The following is a 24,355-nucleotide window of genomic DNA, read 5'->3' as shown; positions in this document are numbered from 1 at the left end:
TAAGTAAAACATAGATTACTTCTAGCACATAAAAAAAAAGGTTTATGATGTGTTTTTGCAGGGAATGTGTAAAGCTTCTCATGGTGGGGGCCTTCAGAGCCATTAATTATAGCCTGGGTATACATTTATTATAATTGTGTAGCAGTGGAGGAAATCACAATCCACCTGTAGTAAAGCTATTACACAGTATAACTAGATATTATTATTAGTCTGGTTATTTATTTGATTTGTGTAATGTCTACTGGACTCTCATGCCTTCTGTCGGTATAAAGCTCAGGAAAAAGAAAAACATGAATTTGTTTTTTTCAAATGATGAGCCTTAATCTGTTTAGCTGGACTGCATTCATAATATATAATATATATATATATATATATATATATATATATATATATATATATATATATATATATATATATATATATATATTTATATATATATATTTATATATTTATTTATTTCGTTTAGGTCTGTTGCTGCAAATTATAGGATCTGAATAGAACCCTACAAATGAGTTGCAGAAATGGTCCACACTAAAACCAGTAATCGGCCCAACAATCAAAGAAATAAATTGTCATTGTATAGCAATTTAACATGTAATTATCTTTAACATGTAATTGGAAAAATATGAGCATTAATGATATTCATGGTATTTTAACTAACACAGTGAATATGAGCTACTTACCACACACACAACATCCAATGTGACATTCACCTTTAGCTTCTGTGCCTAAACAGAGAGACAACAAACAAATATGTAAGACATTCATCTGGTTGTTCTGTTATAATAAAATACCCATTAGGATTTAAGACAAGTCTTCTTGGTCAGTCTGGTGCTCTATGAAATCTAACATTATTAAAAGAATTCACTCATTGTGGTGTCTCTCACTAATCGATCTGCAGTGTGAGTATACTTATGTTCTGCAGTACAGGCTACATTAGGGTGTATGACAGAGCAATATATTACAATACCCCCACTCTTTGTGCTTTTATGAAACTTTGCTGTGCTATTCACAATCTTACACACACACAGATGGAATTGGTGGCATGATAAAGTGATTTCAAAGAGAGTTAAGAAAATAATAAACTTGCTGCAAAACAGAGAGAATGGAAGTAATTTTGGGGACTAGAATTGTGGCAAAACATGATTAATGGTCTCCCTGGAGGTCTATCCTACTGAAAAAAAAAAGTGGCCACTAATAAATCATATTATGACTATTAAAACATTGTGATGTATAGCTGTGCGAAAGATATGGCTGTATATCTAAAGAGATCGGATTTGGTTATTAAGATGCTCCAACAGGAATCTTTGGAATGTCTAAAATTCCAAGAGCCACACTGAATTCTGGAGATAATCTGAGCCTCTGTGTGTAAGCGTGTGAAGCTGTCTGTCATGCTGGGCAAAGTTAGATGAAGCAGATAATCAGGGCAGATAGAGGATGCTTGGGTGAGTCAGCATGCTGCTAGTGTTTGAGTACAGTGGTGTGGATGGGTACTTCCTGCTTAAGGCTTTTCCTTGTGTTAATGTGACAGCTAATTAGCCATGACATGACAGCTGTGGTAACTTGATGTATCTCACTTCTATCCAAAGGGCTTGCACGCTTGTGTGTGTGTGTGTGTGTGTGTGTGTGTGTATATCATTATATTATCATTATGACAGCCCTTAACCATCAGTCAAAAGTGAGATGTCATCTCACCAGTGAGTCCTAGCTGGAAAGCAAAAGATCTCATAAGCAAACTTCATCTGTTCAACAAACGATTGGTTCCATATTGACACAGGCTGTATGTCGCTGTAAGGGGCCACAGCTGGTGTGTGTTTCTGTGTAGAACTCCACAGTGGAATCAATTAGTCGATATCGGAGATTCTGTGTCACTGTTTACATCGAAGGCTTAGATAACCAGTTCCACCCACAAAGCTTACATTATATTCATTCATTTGCCTGGTGCTTTTTTCCACAGTGACTTACAAATTAGAACCGTTAGGTTAAAGGGTTTTGTTCTGTGACCTTCAGATGCAGATTGATCAGTAGTACCAGTAGCTCCAATCAGTAGTACCAAAACTAATGCGCCACTGACTTACTTGCAAAAATCAGCATTAGAGCCTCTGGCAACCTGGGGTGAAATGTTCAAAAATTCTGTGATACTAATGTTAAGCCATTACCAAATGTAGATTTAAAAAGCATACATTCTAAAGTGGAATTTGTTTATGAATGAGTAAATCAATCATTAACAAAGGCATAAAATTCCAATTTACCACCTGGGCAGAACTGTGTGAGCAGAACAATTGGCAGTAATTAGGGTGTAATTAATAAACCAGGCCAACCTAAGCACAGGCATCTAAGACTTTTGTAGAAAGTCCTTGCTGTATATCTTTTTTCTAACCCATAACTTCTAATATAGAAATTGGTTTTTTTTTTCTTCACTTTTCTGAGAAGGCTTTTAGGGTGTAACTTACAGTGTGCATTTAGCAATATAGCCACAAGAGCATAAATGATGTTCCACACTGATGTTAGACAAAATACCTGGGATTGCTTGACGTTTTCCCTGACCTCTTCCTAATCCAAAGAAATTCACAAATTTCTCTCATAGTAAAAAGATCATGCAAATAGATTGATTATATAATAACTGATTACAAAATGTGCATCATGACTTTAGGACATTAGGACACACATTTTGGCTTTTCTATTTTCAAGTTTCCACTCACAGTCCATTAATACATTCAATACATTTTACCTGGAGGTTTCCACAGAAGCTGTAGAGGTGGTGACCATTGCTGGGGTCCATATCATTTGTAAATGTTGGGTCATCCAATCTATTAATTGTCCTCTCCTGTCCTCTATGAGGAGTGCTGGAATCGCCAGTTGGTTGGATAGGAGGTTGAGGCTGCCACACACCAACATCTGTACCATTCCCAAATGCCTGGATAGCATTACCTACACAGATACACCAATGAAAATTTAAATGCTGTTCACATATCTGCTAACTTACGAATTACATTCATCACTGTTTGTTTTGTGTTGAGCTAATATTAATAGGTATGGTCCACTCTATTTTGTGCCAGAGCCGATAAGCTGATAAAGATCCCCAGTTCATAGGACGATCCAGACAAGAGTATTATTGCTTAAACATACAGGCCTCAGGAGGGTGGTGTAATTTTTAGATGATAAAACGAAGCCTCATTATAACAAAGTGTCTGCAGTTAAAGCAAATGAATTATTTTAACCACCTTGAAAGGTCACTATTTTTTTTTTATTTTTAATTAGTCCAAGAGGATAAAAGACGTTCTGACGTTTCAATGTCTGCATGAGCAAACATGCCATATTCAAGTGTAATGGATTAGAGGGATTTCTTACTCCAGAGAATGGAACTTTTCTTTAGTTCACTCCAGCATTATTGCCACCCTTCAAATGAAAAGGCAAAAATGATTGCATAAAAATATTAGTAACAATTCCCAATGTTGCAATTTAAATAATCACTCATTATATGTGCTATTTCTGAGATTTCTGAGAGATCTTAGCTAATCACACATTTTTTTGAGCTCATGTATGTAGAAAAGGGTGTTAAACTGCCCTGACTGGAAAGAGCTGGCTGGTGGCTGAGAACTGGCTGGTGACCAAACTGGAGAAAATCCAAAATATTTAAGTTGATTAAATATAAACTAAAGAGTGCCAATAATTCTGGACTTAACTTTATTTAAAGGTACAGCACCATAACATAAAGGCACTTAGTTCCATTGTGCTGCCTCATCGTTGCTTATGGCCTGTTCTGTAAATATAATGTCTGCCTCTTGGCACAATGCTCCACTGATCTGTATCTGCACATTCTGGTCCTTGGCACTGCACTTAAATTACTTTATGAGAAAAGTTATAGTGTAATTTCAGGTTTATTAGAGAAACTTGCACTATATTGTGAATATATCAGACTTATTTATTTTTCTCGTTCAAATGTATTTCTGTTCTCTGACGTATGCTATGCTTTGCTAGCATTTGTTTTACAGGTTACTGACCCACAAAATTAAACACTACATACTTAATTACATAGATTACAGTCTGCATTATACACTTATCAGTCATAACATTAAAAGCACCTGCATAATCTTATGTAGGTTTGACTTGTGCTAGCTACAGTTCTGATTCATCAAGGCATGAACTCAACAAGACCTCTGAAGGAGTTCTGTGGTACAGTATCTGTCAATCAATGCAAATCATGTAAGGCGTGAGGTGGGAAATCCATGGATCATAGATTCTTTTGTCCAGGACACCCCACAGATTGAAATTTGGGAGTTTAGACCAGATCAACACCATGAACACTGTCAAAATCATTTCTGAACAATTCTGGCTGTTGAATTACCATTAGGGAATACCTTTTGTCATAAACTCGATATGTAACAATGTTCAAGTAGGTAGTGCATTTCTGCATAATATCGATTAGTTAAGCTGTTGAAGTTTTGGTTTAGCGAGACTGCAAGAGAACACGGATTACAGGGTTAACCAGCAGCATTAACAAGTGTCCCAAATCATCCAAGGGAATGGGAGCATTTTATATTAAACACAACACAGAAAGCTGTAACCTGGAAGTTTTACAAATTGGAGTTTGTGTGGGATGGAAATACCACAGTGATGCACGAGCACGCGAAAAGAATACACACTGACACACTAACACATTTTAATAGCATTTGTCTATTACAACAGTAACTTACCTTTCTCAAACATGATTTACTGCAGCTTTACTACGTTCCAATGCTTGTTTTTAAATGTTTGTATATTTAATTCATGCATAAATCATTTAATTATAATACAAAATTAAATTCAATGTTCTAGATGCTTATATATTCACAAATGAACAAAATGTCTGTGTATTTTTGTCAAAACAATGTTGTATTATATTTTATATTGATTATTTTAAGCATGTTTGTCGACTTGCAATCTACAAAATACAATATAAATGTTGATTAATACAAATTGCTTCACCTTGCATACTCAAATGCTGTTTTTTGTTTTTGTTTTTGTTTTTTTACAGAAAGAAACAACCCAGCATGAGTGAATTTATTCCAAGAAGAAATCCCTCATGCACCCCTTAACAAGCAGCCACTATAAGCTTTAAAATGTCTAAATTAAAGACAGTTAAACTCAATATCTGTTTTTGCATTTTTTAAGTACACTTTTATACACAAATACCCTGAATTAGGGTTTTATATAGTTATAATAAGCAAATCATTGAAAAATGTATTTTGTATCCAATTAATCAAAACAATAAAATATATTGTCAGATTAATCCACCAATTATTAATTACCAAAATAATTGTTTGTTGCAGCCCTAGTATTAACCACTGTACACCAGAAACACCCAACAAGACCTGCTTGGAGATGATCTGCACTAGTTGTCTAGCTATCATAATTTAGCTCTCATCAAAGTCTTTAGATTCTTTTGCTTGCCAATTTTTCCTGCCTCCAACATATCAACTAAGTCAACTAACTGTTTACTTGCTGTCTAATATATCATACCCCTTGGCAGGTACCATTGTAATGAGATAATCAATGTTATTTACTTTACCTCTCATTGTTTAGATGTAATGGCTAATGAGTGCATGCACAGTACAAGATTTAAGATGCACTAGTATTATACAAGCCTATATCAATCTGTCTCTAACTGCATTTACAATTAATGTCATAATATAAAGTGTAACATTCTGCATTGACGTTGCTGTCCTTCCCACCAGTGCCTCACAAAGACATATCCTTTTTCCCATCTCCTCACTGTCGATCTCCCCACACCCACTCGATCTAAATGGATGCTTCTGAATAAGCTGCTGACAAAATAATGCCAGTTTTCCACTTCCCTCCAGCTCAGACACCCAAATAATGCTTTATTGCCTTTCTCTCTCATGGCCTCCCTGTAGCTGTCTCACTTAAGGGTGATTTGTCTGTCTACCTTCTGTCTGACTGCCTCTGACAAGCATGCCATGTTCACGCAGTGCTCACAGATTTGATTTACAGGTATGTTTAATGAATAATCACAATGAAGCAACAAAGCAGCATTTGGCATGACTTGTCTTACTGGAAGACTCTTGTCAATCATTATTGTGTAGTACAACCATCGGCATGAACTGTCAGGCACCAAGTAAGCTGCCAGTCAAACAGGATCAGACATGTAGGAGCATACTGATGTGAGGAATTAATAAGAACAGGGGGACTCACGGAGACAGCGGTTATTAGTGAAGAATTCGGAGAACTTGTCACATTCTGGTTTGCTGTTGCCGGTATTGGTGCAGTCACACCAGGGAGACACACTGATGCTTGAGCGCAGGTAATTCGGCGTCATCACTGTCCCTGTGTTGAGTTAGAGACTTTTTAATTTCTTTACATAGCATTCACTTATTTTATTGACTCGAAACATCAAGTATTCCTTGACTACATTATCAGACTCGAAGTACGCCAAAGGTTTGTCCACATTGGTTGTACTTTCACATTCACACAATTAATTCAGACTTAATTAATCACATGTTGACTTAAGTTTTATAGTATTTCGGGCAAATTCCCTTAATTATGTTCTCTACAGCAACTATGAACTAATGTCATGTATATTGCACTAGATATTCTTTAAATGCAAAACACTATCTGGCATGGTCTAAATGTTCTCATTGGTTTTAATTTATAGTGTGTGAGTTTTTCAACATCATCCATCATGGCTGGTTAGAGGTGGGTGTTGATGATTTTTTGTTCTGTATATCATAAACGTGGAACAATGTGCAGTATTTTTTAGATCACCAATATTCACAGTGGTTAGGTCACATAAACGTATTAAAAACATGATTAGCAAGCTGTAATTTTAGATATTTTAAATAGGGAAAGTTTTCAGGATGGGGCTGATTGTGCATTGGGCATATTTTTGACATATCATCATAAAGTGAGAGAGAAGCATAAAGGCTGTTCTGATATTTAATCTAATGTTCAACATTACATATTAACAGATAAAAAATAATCAATGAGACAGTCTTTAATAAAAAATAAATACAAAACTGGTAATTTACTGTTGTAGAAAAGGAATATACCTTTCCTGGCTCTTTTGGACATGCTATAACCTAATACCCTATTGTGTTTTACTGCAATCCTTGAGATTGCTGTATTAGGTGAGATGATTCCTCTTTGTTTTTGACTTACCTATAAGACCAGAGTAAGCCAGTAGACAATCAGCATAGCTCTCCTTTAGGCAGCCGGATATCGAACGAGCCTCTGGCTGGCAGTTGGTAAAGAAATCAGCCAGACGAGACCTGTAACATAGTATGAGCCATCATTTCCTAGACTCTCACATCATCAGGTAAGATAAGGCTTTTTAAAAAAGTGCTGATTCATCTTTACTCTTAATGACATTAGTAGCTGCCTAAAAGCTCCTAAAGCTGACTCATGGCTCACCTGCAAATGTAGTTGGTCTTGCAGGAGGCTTGCAGGGACAGACAATTGGGCTTGTCCTTGTCCTCATAGGAACATGCTGGCACGATGGTTTGGCGTCTGCGCTCTGAGCACGCTGAGTGTTCTCCAGATGGACACGAACAAAACAGCATACCATAGCTGTGCTTGGCCGGCACCTTGTCGAAAAACTGGCGCAGGGCTTTGTGACACTTGCGCTTGTTGCACACCTCAGTGGTGGAAACCCTACTGGTGCATGGGCTGATGTAAGCCGAGCGGTATTTCTTACATGTGTCGTTCAAGTTGCAGGCCTTTGCTGCATTTAGACAGTTGTTGTCCTTGCTAAAAGCTGCCTCACCTACACAGACAGAAAGGGGAATAGCAAAGAAGTGATGTTCATTTTCTGTCAAATGTCAGAGTTTGTGAATGTCTACATGAGTAAGCAAGTGCATGATTAAATCATGTTAATGTAAATATATGTGCATATAAACATAAGCAATGAAGTAACTGACATTTAATTAATTTGGCAGAATTGTTTTGTCTAATACACAAGTGTTGGGCTTCAGTCCTCAAGGGCCGCTGCAATGCATAGCATTCTGCCTCATTTAAAACATCTTATTCAACTCATAAGATAATTAATGAGGCCTGCACAAGATATGGGAAAAACACGAATCTCTGTAAAACTGTATCTTTTAGGGACCTCAGTCTGATATTCTTGGTCTGCTGGGACTGTAAACATATGGCCACTTTAATTACTGCTACCCCCCTTCTTAAATAGGTTTTCAAGCCAGGCTGATAGATTCTTTAACCATACTGTGTTTCTAAATCTACTTAGCCGTTTTCCTCCACCTTGTCTAATATACTGGAACAATATTATGTGGAATAAAGTTAAAATAGACTGCTATGTTTTGTTTGGAGAACTTTGTGAGTACAAAATATGTAGAGAGACACAAAATAAGATTTTTACAGGCAAAATATTTGTGAAAATTAGTCTGTAAAATAAGGTTAAAACAATTAATTAAAAGAACACTACAATAAGAAAGAAAATAGGTTTAAAAATCCCTTAACCTTTAAAAACTATTAAACTTTTTCCCCCTAATAGTTTCCAGACCTACAGTATATACATTTACAAACAAATAAAATGCTACATTTCCTTAGATATTTGATATGTTTATTTCTACTGGAAATAAAATATAGGTTTAAATCATTAAATTCTGTTTTTATTTACATTTTCCCCAACTTTTTTTTTAGAATTGGTGTTGTTTGATAAATAAAATGATCATTCATTTAGACTATGCAAGTAAAGATATCATGCAGTCCTACTTAAAATATTTGGTATAAAAAAAAATGTATTTTTGTATATATTGTTATTTCATTTTTTTGCATCGAATTACAGAGGTCCCCCAGAACTTGCAGCTGTAAATCCCTCACGAGTTCGGAAAATCTGCAAATTTTTGGAGGCCCCTATGGTACCTTAGTAAACTTTTTATGAAATTTGTTAGTGAATACAGAGTTTAAAATGTTATTTCTAACGTTCCTGAACATTGGGTCCTGCTGCGGATTACCGCGAATTTTAAAATAATCTGCAATTTGCTGTTAGTTAGGTTTCAAATGAGAACCTGCAAATTTTCCAAGCCGCTTGTTCAAAACCGCGAATTATCGGTGGTTGACTGTATACTCTTTCTACAATGCATTTGCCCCACCTCCAAAACTCAGTGGTTGCCTTGGTGTCAAACATGCAAACATTCTGCAGACTCCTACATTTTAATTTCTCTATGTGTTATAAAGAGATGGTTATCTGCATTGTGTATGCAATGATTTCTCTTCTAAACTCTTGATCTCAGCTCAAACATTTACAACCAAAACATAATGAGCTGCACTAATGGTCCAATAGTTGGTGCAGCGCTGAGCAGTTAGTATACACACAGCTAATGCGTATCTGTGTAAGACTTGGCAAGCATTTGGTTATATCGTTGCACGCTAATGTGTGTGTGTGTGTGTGTGTGTGTGTGTGTGTGTGTGTGTGTTTGTGTTTGTGTTTGTGTGTGTTTGCATGTTTCCTAAAAAGACTGCTTCTAAATAGTATTATTTTTTTTGTGCCTCGTGTGAGTCTTTTGTCTCTTCCCCACGGGAAGTCTTATGCCTTCATGTCTGTAGAAGAGAAAAAAAAAACCTGATGAGGCGTGGTGGATTTCCACAAAGCTCCTTGTGAAAATGTCTATTTTAAAAGCGTTATGCAAATAAAATTGAACCGAATAGTAGGGAACCTCTACTCTAAGGTGCTGAACACAACATAATCGCAATGGGCAAATTAGCAGTGAGAAATGCTACACCATTGAAAAACAACTCTCTTTAAACCCCTGGCTGCTTCGTTTATCTTGTTATTGTGTGCTACTTGCTGTTTTGGAAATCACACCCTCTACCTACTACTATGAAGTATTTGAAAATGAAGTTGTTCTGCTCTTACAGTGTTCATCCTGCAGTATATGCAGAATTTAGTACAATTAGTTTCCATGCAGGCTCACATCTGCTCTTCACTTTACTTTTATTATTGTGTGCTTTCAGTAGGAAAGAAAAAAATGAAGCTGCTCTGTGCTTTTAAGTCTCTTTATTAGCTTCACTAATTTCACTTCACAAAACTCCTGCAGTGAAAACTATATTCACTATTTACAAGTTTGATGTGGAATTTTGGCTTATTGTGGATGTTTTATGCATTATGGAGTTAAACATGATTCAATATGAATGCAAAAGAGTATAAAGAGAATGGTATAAATTAGTTGATTAACTTCGTATTCCAAAGATTTATGTGCGACAGGAAGATGATGGGATGACGTGGTGGCGCAGTGGCTAGAGTTGCCCTCTAATATCATCGGATACCCTGTTTTCTGAGTTTTTCCTGAGGTATTTTTTCCTGGGTTTCAAGTGTATTCTCAGGTTTACTGAGTACATAGCAGTACATAATGGAGACTAAATGTGTGAATGAGGGCATAAATGCATGTTTACACTCATCCAGGGTATATTCCCACCTTGATATAAGTGTTCCTGCGATAGGCTCCAGATTCCCCATGATTCCATCTCTACTAGGATGTGTTTAGAAATGAATGAATGAGTCAATAAGAAACTCATGTCCTCAAAATTTACAGAATATTTGGTCCAGAAATGTTAAGAGCAGAGTTTGAGTAGCAGCAGCAGCTCATTCCTGCTCAGAATTTTATATTATAAAATCTTAGAGAGGCATTTCTCCTGGATATTTTTGCTCTTCTATCTCTCATCGTCAGTGTAGAGAGCATTGGACAGAGTATCTGTCTATGACTCACTCAGAAAACACCACTCCAATATAAAATAAGCCATGCATATCTCTTTCTGTGTGTGTTTTGGCAGAGTGTTGGTGCAGCGTCTGGCCGGCTGGCTGGCTTTCAGGCTGTGTGCTCTGGTTGCCGATGCTCTATAATAGATAGATTAAATGTAGATTTAAAATAAGTGGAGGCAGAAAGTGCTGATGGAGGGCACCTGAAGCTCTTCTGAGTGGCACTTAATAGTGTCAGTGCCACACTTGAATAAAAACACCCACTGCTGCAGCAAATCAAATCATACAAGAACTCGACCTTCATAATAGAACTAATACTGTCTCTTCTCCTCTCTTTCACTTCTTATCTGCTCTCTCTTCCTATCCCCATCATCCTGCTCTCTCCAGCAAAATGCTGTTCATTCTTTTTCTTTCCTTTTATATTTTATCACACACTCATCTATTACTCTACTTATTCATTATTCATTGTTCTTACACATACACATGTTCTGAGGAAAGAATTAGAGTGACTGATTCAAATATGCTGGCAAGTCTTCATGTTATGGGATGCATTCACTTATCTTTTCATGCTTTAATGAAGAGGCTTCATTAGTTAAACAGCATTGTGTGCTCTGTGCAAATGCTCATTCCAATAAACAACTGCCTTGGGACATTTAATGGACCTCTTTGAGGAAATCCTGCCTTTGGTTAGCTTTGCACAATTTATATTGAGGAACAGTCTATTGATTTATTGATGATTTTCTTTGGCTTACTTTTACCGGTAATTAACCTGTAAAGTGGATCAATTTGCAATTGGATTTACCCAATAAGATACTGGAGACTTTTTAGCAGAGGTGGCAAAAGTACACACATCCTTTAATCAAGTAGAAGTACAGATACTCATGGTTTAAAATACTCTAGTAAAAGTAAAAGTACTGACTACACTTCTTTTCTAAAGTAAAAGTAAAGACGTTTGGGCTTTGACATGTACTTAAATAAAATTTAGCCATTACTACTACCTGTTTTAGTGTCATGCTGGTAACTGGATGTCACATTATATTAATATTAGGGCTGTCAATTGATTAAAATATTTAATAGCGATGCATCATGATTGTCACGATTAATCGCAACTTAATCAAACATTTTTATCTGTTCTAAATGTCCCTTAAATAAATACATTTTAAGTTTGTAATACTTATATCAACATGGGCATGGACAAATATGGATGCTTTATGAAATTGTATGTGTATTATTATTGAAACTAAACTCAACATAGAGCATGAAGACAAAATATTTTTGTACATTTTTTAAAGTACCTGTGGTGTTTTAAATTATGCAAATAATCAGGACAACAAACAGAAGAGTTAATTGGGTGCATCACGACAGATTTTGGGACAAATATACACTTATAAATAACATCTTATTCATTTGTTATCACCACATTATCTGTGTAAAGCTGCTTTGAGACAATGTTCATTGGTCCTGATTTGAGACTTGGCGCATCAATAAAACAAATGTTTACTGATTAGAATTTGAATAAACGTGTGTTGCGCAGAACGTTTAAATTTCCCCTCTACTATATTTATTTATTTATGTTTGTTTCTTTATTTTGATTCAAATTAGTGCCGTTAAAATGTATTTGTGTTAACGCGTTATTAATGTGTTAATTTTGACAGCGCTAATTAATATATTAATACAAAATAATTTTACATTTTGTTAGCTAATGAATGTATTCAGGTTGAACATCCACAATATAGAACACGCAGAGAAAAGATGATGATGATGATGATCAGGAATGTCTCTGTTCTCAGTCATGTTTACATTGCTGACGTTATCTATACTCCGCTGACTTCTGCCTGCTTATTGTTAGCTTTGTAGGCAAGTCTGTGGTGTGTGAGGGCCAGGAAATTATACACCAGTGGTAGATTGTAAAAGCCACGCAAAGACAGGAAATAGGTTGATGGGCTGAAAACGGCGTGCAGTAAGAAGAAAAATATTGATCATGTCACCAAATAGATTCAAACTAAAGTAATGAGCCTGTGTTAAAAATGTGAGAAGTATAAAGTACAGATATTTGTGTATAAAATTTAATGAGTGAAAGTAAAAAGTCAATAAAAAATGTACCTAACAATATAATTCTTCTTCTTCTTCTTCTTCTTTTGGCTTCTCCCATTAGGGGTCGCCACAGCAAATCATCCGTCTCCATACCCCCCTGTCCTCTACATCTGCCTCTTTTAACCCAACTACCTGCATGTCTTCCCTCACCACATCCATAAACCTCCTCTTTGGTCTTCTGCTTTTCCTCCTGCCTGGTGCCTCTGGACATGTCCAAACCATCTCAATCTCGCCTCCCTCACCTTGTCTCCAAAACGTCCTACATACGCTGTCCCTCAAATAAACTAATTTCTAATCCTGTCCATCCTCGTCACTCCCAACGAAAACCTCAACATCTTCAGCTCTGCTACCTCCAGCTCCACCTCCTGTCTTTTACTCAATGCCACTGTCTCTAATCCATACAACATCACAGGTCTCACCACAGTCCTTTAAACTTTCCCTTTCACTCTTACAGATACTCTTCTATTACAAATCACTCCTGTCACTCTTCTTCACCCACTCCACCCTGCCTGCACTTCCATGATAACTCATGGAACATGTGCAGTAAAAAAACCCTGAAGTCTAACAGTTTCATGCTGGAGATGTTCTGGCATGTATCACTGATCTTATAATATTGTTGGTCACCAATACCCATTTAAACACTGTGTCCTACTGGTGAGTGCAATGTCAATGTCTACAGTTTGTGCGTGTCGGATCGGCATTTTACAGACTCCTCTGCTATCTTACATGCAGCAACTGATTTATTATTTATTTTTGTCATGCACAATAAAACCCAGTACGTTAACGCAATATACAAACATCAGCTCAAACCACATCAAGACCACGCGTGTGATTTAAAAAGCATCAGATATATTTCTGGTTCAATTATCAGAAAAATCAATGTTTAATAAGCTTATTATGTCATTTTCTGCTTGAACACAGGCTGCTGCCATTTTTGTACTCATAGGGCAATGCATTCAATCTCCATTCATTAGTATTGAACCACTGTTTATTAATCAGCAAGAAATGAAGCCAACACTGGACCATTATGAAATATAGTGACACTACTGTCTAATCCTTTCCAAATGGCACTTTTCCAGGTTTGTACTCATTCCAGCTAGATCATGTACGAGAAATGTGCAGAATCAGATATTGGACACACTTATAAGCTTATTATTCAAGATACTTGCAATGCAAACATTTCAATGCCAGGAAGTATGGTGTGTTTTGATTTGAGTTTTAAATCTGAGAGATTCTGAGAGATCAGAAATATATACAACAGAGAAACTAGTGTATGATAAGCCCTCCAAACTTTCTACTGTCACACAATTATGTCTCAAGAGTCATAATTACAGTAGATTTCATACATTTCTTTCTCTCTTTTTGTGTGTATCGCACACACATGCACGCTGTGAGGAATCAGTTCTCTGGTCAAGGCCATCGGTTGAAGCCATCAAAATAAGAGAGATTCTTTGATGAGTTGTCAGCTCTCTTTCCGGGCTTTATTCTTAATGACATCTGTGTGATAGCCTCACTTACACACTGCACAAAGAAAGTCTATTCACTTCCTGCTCACTGATCTGATGAACTGTATGTAAGTATGCATTTCTTTTTAATATGGTACTGTATTAGGTACCTATAACAAATAAACTGTAATAATAATAATAATAATGTGGATCTTAATTTTTACTTCAAGAGATTTTTTTTTACTTTAATATAAGTAATTTAAGATCTATCTATCTATCTATCTATCTATCTATCTATCTATCTATCTATCTATCTATCTATCTATCTATCTATCTATCTATCTATCTATCTATCTATGTGAATAGTATGTATATGATTTATAATTTTATATACAAAGTATGCAAATTAATCAATTTATTGTAAAGGCCTATTGGTGTTTCCTAATCTTGACCCAGTGACCTTGTGTCTGAGTAAGAAGAACAATTCCTGGATATGTATTTGTTCAAACCTTCCAGCTTCAGTAAAATTTTGTATTGATTGTTCTATATGATAACAGTTAAATTAAGTTTAACCTAGGCTTACACTATATGATGAATGATATCTGCATGATTTAATCTCTAAGTGCTATGACACTGCACAAGTAACTCTCGACTATACAAATGTCAACGCTAAAGTTGAATGTCAGTTGAGTCTCTGTTTTCCACAAAAACAGATAGCACTCAGCTCCAGTGAAATCTGCAATGTGGTAAAACGTCCAAGAAAATTAGTCATTCGAAAATATGGACACAGGTGGTTTGAGAAACAAGCTGTCAGAAATAACCCGATATTTGAAAACATATGGTCATGATTCGCAAAGCTGGTTGGTGGAACATAGGGGTCTTTCTTAACATGTTTGACAAGTTAAAAAAGAGAAAATTAAGATGTGTTGGATTTCTTTAAATTGTAATCTATTTATTATAATTATAAGCCTAAATGTTCTGTAACCCAAATCAATCTCTTATGGGCTCGAGGATTTTTTATTTCAGTGAAAACTTTTCAGAGCCTCTGAAATGCCATGCTGCTGATAAAAAGTTAGTGACTGCCTGCAACTGATAATAAAACAGGCTACACTTGACTTTCTATGAATATGGGATCATGACACAGCTCATAATACACAATGTCCAATTAAATTTTCTGTCAAAAGTGTGTGTATCCTGTATGAAATTTGTGCCAGCACCTTAATCGTTTTATGAGCTGCTGGTTTTTATGAGCTAGAAGTCAATGACTTTAACAGCATTCTCACCTGGATGCACTCAGTAATGCTGCGAGAACAATTCTCCTGTTTATGATGGATACATCATCGCCATGCTGGTGTGCAATGTCAATTCTTTGTAGTGCGAACTGCTACAGAAAATGATGTTAAATATGGTTAGCCCATATTTACGCCATATTACTTACAGCCCCATTGTGATCCATGCTAATGACTGATAACTAATCATTCCCATTAATCTGTCGGAGGTTAATGATATTACTATAACTCAATAGAAATTACAAATGCTGTTCTGTAGAATGCTGTTGGAAATAAATTTTTTACTTTGTGCTATAATCTTTGAAATCGTTATTAAATAATTGTGCAGCAGTACTGTAATGAAGGTTGCTTTTTCCTTTTTTCAAGATATGCACTTTAGGAACACATACAGCTGGGAATAAGGAGTACAGTAAGTAAATGTACCTTCAATACTGAACTGGAAATATTACTTAACCATGAGTAATAAAATATTTACAATGGATTTTTATTGTCCATCAACTTTACAAAATGTAGCAGTTATCCTGTCTAGTCAAATGATTTCACATTTCTCAATGAAGCATCTTTAGTTCAGATCCATCTGACATTTCAATTTGCCATTGCAGTTAATCATAATTTAGCTTGATAATTAATCTACCAATATGAAGAAATAATTACAACCAGGCCAGGATAGACCTTCTAGACCTATTTATTATTATATCTACTTCAAATAGATCATCCTTAAACCTTTATGTCAAGAATACCTGAAAATATGCTCAGCTGTTTAACCTGTTCTCCAGTCTATTTAAAAAAAAGTATATTTTAGTTGTATATTGGAATATATATTGAATATTCAGAAATGTAACAATTTAACATACAATTAGAATGGCGCAAACAAAAAACAGTGGCTTGCAAGATGAAACAACTTGTTGTATAGAGGTCAGAGCTACCAGGAAGTCAGTAGTAACTCCAATAAACACATTTTTACACCATGGTTGGTAGAAAAGCATCTTATAATGCACAACACATCATACCTTACAATGTATGATCAACAATAACAAAAGATCTCATAAGATTCCACTATTGTCAGCCATGAACAAGAATCGTCAGGCTATCATGAGCACTGTCAACTTCAACTGTCCAGTTTTTACCATGTAATACCAGAAGGAAAGTTAACAGAAATTAAATTTTTCCCCTTTTATCATGTTTGATATTTGAACATTAACAGAAGCTCTTGTTTTACATCTGAATTATTTTAGGCATTGTGCCTTCAACCACATGGTCTGACTAAATAGATGACTGAATAAATGTTCAGGGGAACCAGTGTTTCTATTAAAGTGAGTGTACATACAGTAGGGTGAAAAAATACATACTGTATATTTGTAAATCTGTTTACAAAAATGTTCTGAATAAATATTCCTATTTAAAAATAAACATCTATATCTTTGGATTAAGTTATACTAGATATTCCAATCTTTAATGAGTGTCTTTCAGAGTCTCTAAATAAAGTCAACATTTTGATGAATATGTAGCATCACCTCTAGTGTGTGAACTAAACACACTGTTTGATACTCTCATCAGTAGGCTGAGGGATGGGGATTTCATAACAGTATTGTTTTATATATATACTATACTAAACACCAGCCAGTGTGCAAGTGGGAAAGAGAGCAGAAGACTAGCAGCTAACCATTAAACATAGAGTTGCATTTTTATTTGTGCGCAAAAATGACTGCGCTTTTGTTTACATTTCAATTTCTCATTGTTTCCTTTTTCTTTTGATTACATGCTGCTGGTGAATGAATACTTGGTATTCATACATAGTTCATGCAGCAGTGTCAATATCAATGCTGAGAAATCAGGCAGAAGCGAAGTGCACTTCCGAACAAAACTGCTGACAGGGCTGTATTTCAAACTTTAAAAAAGCTCTCCCTTGTATAGCCTGGTTGAGACTCATGCCAATAACCGATAATAAATTGAATGGATTTTTCCTTCAAGCAATCTGCCAATTAAACAGAATATTATGTTAGATATGTGATTTAGACCAAGCTAAATATTTAAAACAGTGACAGAATTGAATGTCTGGAGTACTGGGCCATGGCTTTAGAAGGAAGTGTTAATAAAATTAAATCTCACTCAAAACATAATCATATCCAGGATTTCATTAGAGTCACATCAATAGCGTTTTTCATATAAAAAAAGGAAATTAAAAGACTTTCAACTCAATATTTATAATTATTCAGGCTAACAATCCTTCAGCTTTATTCAATAGATCTTTAATAATCCCCACATTTTCACTCTAATTATATGCTCATGCCATTTAAAGTCTGTCCATTTCCCTACATCCGACCAAAAGGCCCACTCACACACTTTAACTGCAGTGACCCACACACAGAGTTCACCTCTCTCTGCATGTTTCTGGAGAAAAGACATGGAGATGCTCTGGACTTTTAACTTCTAGAAAAAAAAAAGGTTTTGGGGGCTTTGGTACTGAATTATTCAGAAAAACTGTGTACCTTCAGATGTTTTATTAAGAGAAGACTTTGCATAACACTGCCTTCTAGATTTGTAATTTCCCCCCTTTAAATCTTATTTACTATACTATCGTCCTTTTTTTTGTTTTATTTTTCAATTTTGTATAGACTATTTTAGACTATTTTACAACACATATATATATATATATATATATATATATATATATATATATATATATATATATATATATATATATATATAATGGAAAAAGTATATTAATTCGTATATTAATCATATAGTAATATGTTCAAGATTTCCTCCTCATATCAATATTCTGCTGAATGCTCGTCTGTAAACGATACTGTGCCCCATAGCAGAATTCCAATAATTGTATAATTTGATTGTCTCATCAGAAATGCAAAAGTGCATCCACAATGCCAAATTAAATTCTGACGTATAAGTCTGAGTAGCCTCACAGTAAAGATTCATTTCAAAGTCTGCACAACTAAAATTGCATTACTTTTCATTAATCAGATTACTTTCTACATTCACCTCGATTGTCAGATGTTCCCGCCTTATTAACATCTCATAAAGAAAAAAGAAATATGGTGCAATGAAAGTCCAAGTTTCTCACTTCACCTTTAGAAAGGTAGCATAGCATAACATTGTAAAAAAAATGTTTTGTTTTTCAAAACATTTTCTACAATTCAGGGTTATAAAGGCATAATACTTAAATAATACAGAGAAAACAAATGACATTTTGTATCTAGTAAATTATTGGCCAGCTTGCAGAATAAGCAGAAACATGAGGAAATACATTAACAAGGCTTGTCATGAGATCTATTACCATCTCAGTGGCTAAGAATATTCGATCAGTCGTGTCAAAGTCCAACTGTACACTACTTCTTTCTCCAGCACAAGGCTTTATTCAGACTAGTAGTTTTTGTAGCTGTGTTTTGGTCAGGGTGGGCTACTATTTGAGATCTAGATTACATTTGTTATTAATCATCCAGATTATTATTATTTTTTTGTCCATGTATCTGTTTACATGCATAGCTAGAGGCGGATGTAGACCGTTCAACTCTGAATGTCCTAAAACTAAAAGAAGTTACGCTGAAATATCACTGGCTTACTAACAGCCCACCTCTCTACCCGTGCACTTTAACATAGCCCAGATGTGTTTGACATCATTCAGCAATTTTCTGAAGAGTTGCTTTTAAAGCTCTTCTCCTCCCTTAAAATGATCACAGCACAAAAAGCCATTTATTCAGGTGCACAATGAGAAACTGCATCTGCCTGTGTATCTGAAACTAAATGAGCACCATTTCAGTTTTATGATATGCAACTGTTCATTCATGTGTCTCATTCTGCATTTGTTTTTTTTTGGTTTTTTTGCTCTCTGTTTGTCTCTCCCTGTCTGCTCAGGTAGAAACCCGTCGCAGAATGATTGCTCTCTCAAGGCCATCTCCTGTGCTGATTTATAAGTTAGAGGCATGTTTTAATTCAAACACATCCTTGTGAATTTATTCTAATGGGTATTAGTCTGCATGTCACACGCTGCTTGGTTTGGATAAATGGTGTAATAAACCCATTTGAAGAAAGGCCTGAGTCACACCGAGGCGCCTTACAGGCCATTGAGCAACCAGTGCAGACATGCCTTCTTTTCCTTTTGTCCTCATCCATGGCAATTGAGACAAACAAATAGTATAATGGTGTACAATATAATAACACCATAGAAACTATAATCGCTATAACTGTCATTAGCTGGGCAACCCACCAACAACTATTATCCATTTCATGTCACACATAAGAGACTTTGCCCCTGGATCCTAGACACTATTCTCTGGGAAATTAAAGCTTGTTTTTCTCTTTCTTTTCGGCAGATTTATTCCCCCCATTTAGTTACTACAGGGGATTTTTTACTAAAGCCTAATGCTGACAAAAGCCTTGTGGACTTGGCGGAGGTGGTGTCACATCAAAGAGTCGAAAGCTGCAATTACAACCCTGACTGTGAGAGCAGCTCCCTAACAGCACTACAGATCCAATGGTATCTGATAGCACTTTCTAAAACAAGCCTGGATTACATTTTTATTAGCAGAGAGATAATCTCCATCACAATTTATCTTTACGATGTCTTTGGTGAATTTGTAAGGAAGACAGGCTTGTTAGGGTTTGGTCTGTGATGGTATGTAAGTTAAGTGTCTTGCTCAGCAATAAGCTGATTGTTAATGCAGCTATTTGTATTGATCGTGTGGTATTCCTCAAAGGGAGTGTAAAGGCTTGGTAAAGACATTTACTAAAATAATAGCGTTTTTTTTTTTCATTAGATCCTCTTACAGTAGCGATTAGAGAAGACATTTCTGTTGATAACTTTTTTTAAAAAAGAGTCGGTGAAAGCAGATACTCTGATGACTACATCGCTTTTTTGTTTGGTTTCATGTTTCCTCTAAAGATGTGCTGTATTGACCCGTGTTACAACTTTATTATCGAGGGCTATGCAGTGAGGGCTGAAACTATAATTAAAATGCTTCCATTCTGCATTGTTATCTAATTTAATACAACAATTTTTCATTTCTAAATGATATTATCACAACAACTTTAGCAAAAATGTAAATCTGTTTCCATGCGTTTCAGAGTTTCTTGGTATTTTGCTTAAATGACAGTGTACACTCGAGCTGGCATGGTCTCAACAAGATTGTGCAAAACCTTCTGATCCATTTTTAGATTCAATTTTTAGATTTTAGAATTAATTTAGTCTGAAAAAAACAAGTGAATGAGAGAAATCTGACCATAACACGGTCAATATTACATGGTTGATACATTTTAAAAAGTGAGCTAGAATCAGTGCAGTATCTCCTGGATTTTAAATGCATTCTCAGACTTGTGGACTCAGTGTATGATACTATAGTAAGTTATACAGAGGAGCTGAAAGGATGTGTGGGATTAGGATCAGTCATCAATTATGTTTCTCAAACCCATTTACTCTCAGGTGGCTAGAAAGAATCAGATATAAAAGAGGCATGAATTCATCTTACTAGTAAAACAGGCTGCAGACATTTACAACTTTTTTTGGAATCTGTTTTACCTCTAATATTGTCAATATATAATCTTGGCTGCATATTTCAGTTACACACTGAAGCTTTACATCTTGTGCCTCCTGTCGTGAGAGGCTCAGGATAAAAATCAGTCTGCTCTCGCCATTAAGAAATGGACTCTTGTTACAGACATGTGGTGGCAGTTAAAAAATTGTGCCTGCTCCTGCATGGGACAGCGAACAAATAGTGAAGGATGCCATGACCAGCCAAAACCACTGCATCCCTTTATGGTGGTTCATTAATTCACCGAAACTCTGCCGGACTTTAGAGACGAATGGATGTGTGATTGGATTTGGCTTCAGTTTAATGTATCTGTGCAACTCTTCCAAATATGGAGATAATTCTGCTAAGTGCAGTCCGCTCGTTCAGACTGAAAAACTCACATGATTTAATGCACCTGCAGCGCACTGACACACACAGGCAGAATGATGTGAACATTACTGAGGCATAAAAACACCTCAATCTCGCTGCTTTGTTATTTATTTTCCACTAGTGGGCAAAAAGTAATTACATGAGTTGTAGAGGTCCGACCATTCGGAACAATGTTTCCTACCTCCTCCATTGGTTTGTAACTTGTATTCATCTACTCCGAAACGACTGATGGTTTTGGGAAATGAGCATTCTTGTAATTTGAGAAATCTGATGAGTATGGATTGATTGCTAGACTTGTTTTTTTATGCCCATTGAACAGAAGCTATGAGCATAAGTTTATGCATTGTAATCCCTCTAGAATGAGTCTTAAACTTCTTCTTAATAAAAATCTCTAATCTCATTCATAATCAAACCATACACGATTTTGACCTCAAACGACTCTACGGAATAAGCAAATAATAGCACCCATGAACATGTGGAGGATTTAAACGTTCATAAAGCAGGACGATGCTTAGTACATGATATGATGCACAAAATTCCTGTAGACCCATTTGTTGAGGTTTAGCTGGGGTTAAACAGCACCACCTGCAGTGCATTACTTTCCTCTCACATCCAAGTTCACCATAGCATTTAGTATTACAGTCAACCATAAATCACAAGGATAAATAACCTGTTATCCCTATTAAGCATTCCCACTTTTTAAAAAACAAACATCAATTCAGGTTTTATAGCAGATTTACAATAGATTTAGTAATGTGAAACACTGGTAGTGTATAAATTGTAGCTTGCCATTATAATAGCACGAGAAACAGAAAGTCATCAATGCCAACGGAGCACATTCATATAACCTAACAAGGGTGAACAGGCCCAGCATAAACCATAGCCATATTCAGACTTCTCGTTTGGGATAATGTTTTGTATTTCAGCAGGCTATGTGATAACCACAGCATGCTTGCCTGATATGATGGGAGCCAGGCGGAATATGTCAGACAGACGGCTGTTCACTGGCTCGTATGGAGAGTCCTCCAGCAAATCATTGCCTGGAAAATGAGAACAAACAACTCAATTATCACACTAGAAAACAACACCAGGAGAAGTGCCAGGAGGCTGCATAGCGCAGTTGCAAAGCATTACATACATGAACACAGTTTGCAGAATCATTACCCCAATTTAGATGGAAATGTGCTGCTCTGGAGTTATATTCTCATTTACCAATGCTCCTTTAATCAAAAGTTTTCCAACTCAAGGTCAAAATGTAGATCGCTCCCAAAGTCCCTGCAGAGTGCTCGTGCCAAGCATGATATGTTTAACAGCAAACACCTTTCATCAATTTCAAGCCATTTTTACGCACCCTGTAAACTGTGATAGACGCTCCAAAAGATGCGCAGGCACTTCTTCTCTTTCTTCATTCCTCTCTTACATTTGCAGTTATACAGAGAGCTCTGTCTCATGGACTCCATGGCATTCCTGCACTCATCCTGTGCCTCGGGCTCGCTTAGTGCGCTGAAGTTGCCCCCTGTACCCGCCAAACACTGCCTCATTGTGCGGAAAGCAGAGCTGCAGCCATACCGGCCAAGACACTGCTCATGAGCCCGGACACAATCCAGCCGGGACGCCCGAGTCTGCACCAGCTCAGCTCCTAACGACACGTGGAGGACGTCTGCAGAAAACACGATTTGTCTTGTATCGGAATCCAAGAAATATAAAGAAGAAAATATGCCTGGAAACCACATTCTATTTATGTATTTAAATCTGCAAGTGATTACAACACTTCTGAGTATAATGCATGATATATACTGCATAGAAATATAGCATAGAAAATTCTGTACAGGTTGTATTTATTTTTAAAAAAAAAATAATTAAATACACAAATAAACATCCTAATTCAAACTACATATCTATGATAAAAAACATGTTATCTGAATAACTAAATTCCAGAAGAATCATAGAAACAGGTATCACTTGTTCAGGTCCTCTTCACTGTAAGTGTGTTAATGGACTTCACGACCGAACCTGTGGACACATGCAATTTCAACTTACCCAGAAGAGGAAACAATATCCAAAAAGTTAAGAATGTCATCGTGGTTTTTATTTGAGTCCTTTTTCAACAGCAGAGCAACTTTGTTAAAACCTGCGGGCTTCCCAGATAAATCCTCTGCGCGCCGATTGCGCACCGCACCAGAAACAGTGGCCACACATTGCGCAGCTGTACATCCAAATGTGACACTCCGATCTGATCTTGATATCGTATTGGGACACAACCACAAACAAACACAATCACGTCCGCGGATGTTAGAAACCAAACCGATCCAGTGGGAAGTGCAGGCACCCGTGCGTAAAGGACATTCCTAGTTTCTATTCTACAATGTCGAGTGAGATGTCCTGAGCAAAAGCCTCGAGCGAAGTGTTTTTGTTATGGCAGCAGAAAGGTTCATGTCGGTCTCTGTTTGTTTTCTAAGTGTGGTTTGGTTTGGAGTTTGGAGAGCGGAGACACTGACTCTGTGCGCACGGAGTATCAGTGCATGTTCATCTTTCCTCACTTTTTCGACTACTGTCTGTCCCGACGCGCTACTTGTACTTGTGACCAATTCTCTATACTAGACGCAGTATTATTCCAAGTGTTCAGCTTGTGAACCCCGAGCAGGTGCAGTTCCAACCCTCTCCAGTGTCCCACAGGGGCTCAGAGGCACTGCTCACTCACTGCTTCACTTAAAGTGACTCCAAACATGGACGCGCCGCTGCGACTAAAAAGATCGACGTCATCTTCACGGACCCTGCTCTGGGATTGGCTACTGTTTGGAGCACTTTCACTCTGCTGCCCTTCCTGCTCAATGATCCTGGACTTACTGGACCAAGCTAACTTGGATTTGCGTTATGGTTAGCCCAGGGAAAGAGAACAAT

At 36.5% G+C, this 24,355-nt stretch overlaps 1 protein-coding gene across 1 annotated transcript in view; it reads right to left on the bottom strand.

The window, feature by feature from the left end:
- Positions 1–24,355, bottom strand: part of gfra1b (gdnf family receptor alpha 1b) — a 26,224-nt gene extending 1,869 nt beyond the window's left edge. The window contains exons 1-8 of the mRNA XM_046853028.1: positions 23,495–24,355; positions 22,806–23,114; positions 22,411–22,494; positions 7,411–7,762; positions 7,159–7,268; positions 6,196–6,327; positions 2,732–2,931; positions 684–728 (exon numbers count right to left, since the gene is read on the bottom strand). Coding sequence (XP_046708984.1) covers positions 684–728; positions 2,732–2,931; positions 6,196–6,327; positions 7,159–7,268; positions 7,411–7,762; positions 22,411–22,494; positions 22,806–23,114; positions 23,495–23,534 — 1,272 coding nt within the window. The 5' untranslated portion in view covers positions 23,535–24,355. The remainder of the gene's footprint in view (positions 1–683; positions 729–2,731; positions 2,932–6,195; positions 6,328–7,158; positions 7,269–7,410; positions 7,763–22,410; positions 22,495–22,805; positions 23,115–23,494) is intronic.

The sequence above is a fragment of the Silurus meridionalis genome, chromosome 7 (assembly GCF_014805685.1).
Source record: "Silurus meridionalis isolate SWU-2019-XX chromosome 7, ASM1480568v1, whole genome shotgun sequence".
Classification (NCBI taxonomy): domain Eukaryota; kingdom Metazoa; phylum Chordata; class Actinopteri; order Siluriformes; family Siluridae; genus Silurus; species Silurus meridionalis.
The sequence above is the reverse complement of the archived record's forward strand: the minus strand, read 5'-3'. Positions and strand labels throughout refer to the sequence as shown.